This window comes from Callospermophilus lateralis, chromosome 10 (genome assembly GCF_048772815.1).
Source record: "Callospermophilus lateralis isolate mCalLat2 chromosome 10, mCalLat2.hap1, whole genome shotgun sequence".
NCBI lineage: Eukaryota > Metazoa > Chordata > Mammalia > Rodentia > Sciuridae > Callospermophilus > Callospermophilus lateralis.
The window spans coordinates 78,427,346-78,434,501 of NC_135314.1; the positions used below are offsets into that span (position 1 = coordinate 78,427,346).

The 7,156-nt window shown below is 30.9% G+C and overlaps 1 protein-coding gene across 1 annotated transcript; it reads right to left on the minus strand.

Moving 5' to 3' along the window:
- Positions 1 to 4,160: 4,160 nt before the first annotated feature.
- LOC143407872 (olfactory receptor 5K3-like) lies at positions 4,161 to 5,132 on the minus strand. The gene has a single exon (XM_076867036.2). The coding sequence runs from the start codon at positions 5,130 to 5,132 to the stop codon at positions 4,161 to 4,163; it is 972 nt and encodes a 323-aa protein (XP_076723151.2).
- Between the last annotated feature and the right edge of the window lie 2,024 nt (positions 5,133 to 7,156).

Here is a 7,156-nt window from a genome sequence, read left to right on the forward strand (position 1 = left end):
GTATGCTAGGCATTTTTCATTATAATGGGTCTTAGTGTGGATCTGTTGTGATTTTGTACATTTGGCATCTTGTAAGCTTCTTGAATTTGGTTTACCAAATCATTTTTCATGTTTGGAAAGTTTTCTGATATTATTTCATTGAAGAGATTGTTCATTCCTTTGGTTTGAAACTCTATGTCTTCCTCTATCTCAATATCTCTTAAATTTGGTCTTTTTCTGCTATCCCATATTTCTTGAATGTTTTGCTCACGGTTTCTTACCATCTTCACTGTGTGGTCTACATTATTTTCAAGATTTTGTATTTTGTCTTCATTGTCTGAGGTCCTGTCTTCCAAGTGGTCTATTTTGTTGGTGATGCTTTCAATTGAACTTTTAATTTGGTTTATTATTTCTTTCATTTCAAAGATTTCTGGTTTTTTTTCCGAATCTCTATTTCTTTATTGAAATAATCCTTTGCTTCTTGTATTTGCTTATGTAGCTCTTGAAATGATCTTTTGCTGCCTGTATTTGTTCTCTTATATAATTTTTTGATTCATAGAACATTCTAATTTTTTACATCCTGAACTCCTTCTCTGTCATTTCTTCTGTTGTGTTAGCTATGCATTCTAATAATGTAATGTCTTTATTTGTTCAAGAACCCAGTCCTATTTTGTATTTTATTTAGGGACAGGGTCTTATTGAGTTGCTTAGTGCCTCACTTTGGCTGAGGTTGGTTTTGAACTTGCAATCCTCCTGTCTCAGTCTCCTGAGACACTGGGATTACAGGTGTACACCACTTGGCATGGCATATAAATGACTGGTTTAATTTAAAGACCTTCACAAATTAGTTTAAACAAATTCAATATAAATGTCTTACTTTAATTTTATTTACATTTTCTTAAGCATTATTCAAAACTAGAATTAATTTAAAGAACTTCTGGTCTCAAAGTAGTAAATCATTTTAGGCAGAAAATATAATCAATGTGTAGAGAGATTAATTGGTTACAGCTCACAGTGTTTTGCCTTACTTTAATCTGTTGACCACTGATGATTGACAAAAGCTCAGCTTCTGTGATTGACCAACACTCAGCTATTTGTTACAAGAATGTACTCCTAAGTTAGGCTTTTTCTTGTTTTATGTACTAATTTAAATTGCAGTTTTTTTCCTAAGAAAACAAGTGCAGCGATCCCCTTATGCCTAAATTTAATCGAATTTAACAGTATTATATGTATGTGTCAATATATTACCTGCAGCATTTGTAAGATATGTACATACACGTGATTGATAGTTGTATATACAAACATTATGTACACATGAATATGCATATATGTATATGCACATATTGATGTAGATCAATATTATAAAATGTAAAAAATTGCTTAATCTATTATTTAATTTGGTTTAAAATGCATAGAAGTATTAATTGCATTATTTTCTTGAACTTTGAAATTTTTCCAAAAAATTTTTAGGTAACTGTGATTGATCCACTTGCCTCTTCAATCTCTTTCCATTTCACAGCTTGGATTCTTAAAAAGTTCTATCTCATGTTACTTTTGGTGTATGTTATTTACAGTATGACTTAATGGTTACCATTATGCATTCTGGAGCCAGATATACTGGATTTGATTCCTGAGCTGTACCATCTATTTCTGTGGACAAATTATGAACTGTCTACCCTTAATGTTTTTTTATTGAGTTATTGAAAATTGAAATATAGTAATGAGAGTGAAAGACTTAACAGATGTGCTGAATACTGAAGTGGATACCACTGAAAAGTTATTTGTAAGCTAAAACTGTATGTGAAGATTAATTTTGAGCATTACAGGACATATGTAAAACATAGGCAAGAGACATGAATGTAGACATGACTAAAGTACCATTTAATCATGTGCAAATAAACCATATTTCCCAAATCAGCTAAAATAATAAATAGATCTATTGAATGAAATGACTAAGAATTTAGTCCAGATATCTGAGGTCTGTTTTTTGTCAATCTTTTAACTGTTTTCTTTTTTCAGTGCTGACCATATTTCTAGATTAAATTCTTTCTGATGGCAAAATTAAAGAGGGCTCTGACAGATTTCACAACCATAGACCATGACATTCAGAGAAAGCATATTACTTTTTAATCTCTTTTAAAATAAAGACAACTCATTTCTGAGAAACTTTCAGAAAAAATTATCTATATTGTCTTTTGGTTCCCAAATAATTCACATACTTTTTCATATATAGATGTTTGAGGTTCAGTGTTGGTATGCATTAGGGTGGGTGATGCAGAAATACCCAACAAAATATTATGGTATTACTAAAAAAGAAAATCAATGAATGTAATTCTGACAACTGAAAATGCCCATTAAAATACAGTGTGTGTAAACTATTCATTGAATTCAGAGCTTTTCAAATTTTTTCATCACTGGATTTTTTTTTTTATAGTCTTCAAACCTGTTTAAGACCATAAGAGCCATTGTTTATATAGGTTATATCTATTAGTATTTACCAGGTAAGAAATTAAACTGAAAGACTGAAAAAATCTTATATTCAAACATAATAATAATAATCCCATTAACCTTTACTTAATAATTACAATGAAAACATTTTAAAGAAAACATTTAAAGAATGACTAATATCAGGGACACTATTTGAGTACTGGTAATATAAAATCAAATGTGGTGTATTTGATACAGGAAGAGGCTAGTAGTTCATTTTATTTTATAAATAGTAGAAATTTAAAATTTGTATTTCTTTGAAATATTATTTGTACATGTGTCCTGTCCTTTCTGAGATAGCCTCAAGTTCTACTCTCATCACTTAATGTGTGAATTACTGGAGTTAGTCTCATTCCTCTTTCTCTCCAATCAATTACCAGATAATCTTTCTGAAAAATGAAATCATATTTGATGTCAGGAAGACAGGAATTTATGATGGTTCTAAATAAATTCAAGTTTCTTTGGGCAGCATTTAAGGTTCTTAATGATCTGATCCACATCCATCCTACTATCCACACCAAGAACTCTCCAACACTTTGCCACTTTGGTGGCTCTGTTCCAATGTTTACCCCTGTTCCCACTCCCAGTGACACACTCATTTCCAAAAATTTGGTTCTGGTAATGCTAATTTCTGTTTAGCTCCCATGATCAAATATTTTTTCCTTTAAAAGTAATTTACTTCTGGCGTTATTAAATAAGTAAAGACCTCAGGTAATATAGTGTCCTTTTTCTGAAACACCAAATATGAAGAAAAGACAGTATTGATTCAAAGTCCAGATCTCTGTGTCTTAACCAACTGAATGAGCATGTGAAATTTACCCAGTATATCAATACATAAGGTTCTCATTAAAAACAAGTGTAACAAAGTAGGCCTAATTAATCCATAGGAAATACATGTGAAATATCTCAATTAGTACCTAGCAGTTAGTACATTTATGTATGTTATTTTTCTTGATATTCGTATTTTTAGTTGCTGAGTAAATATTATTGTTTAGAGAATTAGGGTTTTATTACTTTTATGAGAAATTAATGCTTGAACAACATCTCCTTTTGTTAATGAACATGAACATATCAATGCTTTTCATTGGAATCAGTTCATGTTTTGCTACTCTGAATGAACAACAAAACAGGTAATAATATCAGGAAGAAAAAACTTCATTTAATTGATATGTTTACTAATTACATTGTAATAATGATGGAAAATAAACAAACTACATAAAATATACATATGGACTTCATGATGTTTAATATTGTTAAAAATTATAGGTTGATAAATCACTAGTGTGTGTGTGTGTGTGTGTGTGTGTGTGTGTGTGTATGTATTATATGTACATACACACTGTATTTCTGAGAATATGAGAGTGAAAGTAACTGAAAATATATTGTAAAATATTCTCGGATGGGTAATAAATGGTCTGAATGAGTACTTGTTCAGATACAATCTCAGGAAAGAACCAAATTCAAGTTGAAAATCAAAGTGAAATACAGTATTAAATATATATCTATATATAAATTAGAATTCATTGGATTTTCTTGAAATATGTAAATAATTGCACTTTGAAACTGATAAATATTTAGCTCACTTGTGATGGATGTCACTATTTTAGATTTTGAATTATACATTAGGATGATCTCTCATTTCCACTTTCTCAGTATTTGTAGGATTAGAAAAAAATATTATTATCAAGTAGAAATCAATTTTCCAAGGGAGATGATACTTGTTTCAGAACATTACAAAATTGTCTCTTCTTGATAATTCTTTTTATAACATTTGTTACTTCCTTGTTTCTTAGACTATAAATAAAAGGGTTTAATAAAGGAATGACTAGAGTATAAAAAATAGCTACAGGTATATCTTTCTCACCTTCATTAACTGAACTTGGTTGAGCATACATGAAGAGCAGAGAACCATAGAATATTGACACAGAGAGGAAATGGGATGCACAAGTAGATAGAGCTTTGCCTCTTCCCTTTTTGGATTTCATTGTGAATATAGTGAAAAGGATATAGAAATAGGAGATTAAAACAATAGTAATAGTAAAGACTTGAATTGACCCTGCCAAGATAAGTAACATCAATTCATTAATATAAGGGTCAACACAAGAGAGTCTGTATAATGGAAGAACATCACAAAAGAAGTGATTGATTTGATGAGACCTACAGAAAGTTAACCTCAACAAAAGTCCTACTTCAACCATAGGATGCAGGAACCCTCCTATGTAGGCTCCTGTGGTCATTTGAATGCAGAGTTCCATTGACATCATGGTGTGGTACTGCAGCGGTCTGCATATGGCCACATAGCGGTCATAAGCCATTGCTGCCAGAAGAAAGCAGTCTGTAGTTTCAGCAAGACAGAGAAAATAAAATTGTACCATGCATTCATAGAGGGAAATCCTTCTGTCCTCAGAAAAGAAGTTCTGTAACATCTTGGGAGTGATGGCACAGGAACAGCAGGAATCCATGAGAGCCAGGTTGCCCAGGAAGATGTACATTGGTGTGTGAAGACGGCGCTCCATGTAAATCAAGGCCACCAACCCTAGATTCCCCACCATGGTGACCAAATAGATGGCAGAGAACACCACAAACAGAAGGGTCTTCATGTCTGGGTGATCCATAAATCCCATGAGGATAAATTCAGTTGTCATTGAGTGGTTGCCCCCAGTCATCCCTATATTGTCTGTTGAAAGAGAAATTGTTGAGATATAAGATTCTGATTAAAAGAATAAAATTTCCCACTGTTTTTCTTTTTGCAACAGAGGAGTTCTTCAAGCATCTTTTGTACTCTATGAATTAAACTACATTTAATTCTATAGGGGTTTGTTCTCTTAAATTTTCAGTATATCTGTCCTCAAGCTGAGGACTTTCCACATTCACAAGAATGTTGTGATAGGTGCAGGGAGGGTACTTTAAGTGGAAATGTTTTATCTTTATGCATTTCGGCAATGATAGCATAAAGTGTCGGTACCAATATTTGATCATTGTTCCAATATAATTTTAGTGTCATACTTTTTGAGACCTCTAAAATAAATTTTAAATCATTCTTCCAATAATATGTATTTTTCTATTGAGAAGAAATTTATATTTTATTCTAGAGGTTCCAATATTTTTTAAATAGCATATTATAGATATATTAACTTTATATATTAGAGATTATGCAAAGATAATCTCATAGAAAATTGCCTTAGATAGCTAAAGAGATTACTGTCCACACAATATCAATTGCAAACGCTTTCAGATTATTATAACTGTTTTCATGAACACTGCCTATATTTCACAAATCTGATTTTTTTCACATCTTTAAATCCTTTCTATTTTTTTTTTTGTAAAGCATACTTAATACTCAATATGACTCCATGAGATTTTAAGCAAGTGTCCCAGGACAACTCAATATCATTTTTTGAATTCAGAGAATGTTTTCTATACCCCATTATAGTATATATTTTTTCATGTATAATTTACATGGCTCTGTTCTTTCAACATGTATCTGAACAATTTTGTATTGTAAGAATTTTGAGTTTAGTTGTTACATACTTCTCTGAAAGGAGCCCTAAGTTGTTATGGAATGAAGGCACAATGAATTCCAAATCTATCTCTGCCCTGTTATCTGGAATGGGTGACCTTATTTTCAGTATCCTAATAAACTTTAGTGACCTCTTATACTCTGCATATTGAGGAACGTTAACCATGAAGGAAAGTGTCCAAGGAAATTTTTTAAATGACAAAGTTGAGAATCTTAAGTGTCTTTTCTACTCTTTTTCCTCAGAAAATTATATAAGATTCTCTAATGTATGATAGTAGACATAAAGGTAATAAAAATAGTCATTTTAATACAACTTTTAAAAATATTTATTAAAACAGAAAACTTTTAAATCCTAATGTGTGTTTTTAATTCATATTTAGTTTGCTTTAAAAATTATTTAGTCTTATTACTTAGTGATTCATTGGGATATATTAAATGACAGATAAAATCATAAATTCTATGGTTAAAATAGTTTGTATCTCCATGAGGAAAGCATGAAAATTAACGTTGTATAAATTTTAAGTATAAGCCATATAGTCATTTAAAATATAAATAACTTTCAGTATACTTGCCTTTGTTTTTCAATAAATTTTTTGGATCTTACCTCTGTATTTTGAAATTATATATTGAGATCAGGAAGTCAGATGAATTATACTTTTCTATTGCACCTCATGCTAGTTCCCAGTACCAATTTTGCTAAGATCTAGAATGAAAAACAGGGGATAAAATTTAGAATCCATGAAAAATTATAAATCATTCAGGGAAGCAAATATTTCTGGTTGCTAATATTAACAATAAAAATAAGTTCAAATATTTATCTTACCTAGATTTCACTGAGGCAAGTTTGCTTTTATGGTGAAGGCCTCAGAATTTGGAATATATATATGTACATTCTTGCTAGAACATTTGGGATTAAGAGGATACAAATCTCTGAGACAACCTTCAGGTCAGAGTTAATACTTATGTCCCTTATACAGCCAAGTTAAAGTTTTCCATCAAATCCTGAAGGGATTTCCCTGTAATGACATCAGTGTATTTCTACGGAGATATTAAGTCCTAAAAACATAAAAACTTGAAATTTATTAAAAGTGTCCTGTGAGACAGAAAAGTATAAGTACGTAATAGTCACGAAAGTCTGATAACCATCATAATTATTAGTATGAAACTGCC

Coding starts and splice junctions, on each gene's coding strand:
- LOC143407872 (XM_076867036.2), bottom strand. CDS start 5,132: ATGACTGGGGGCAACCACTCAATGACAACTGAATTTATCCTCATGGGA.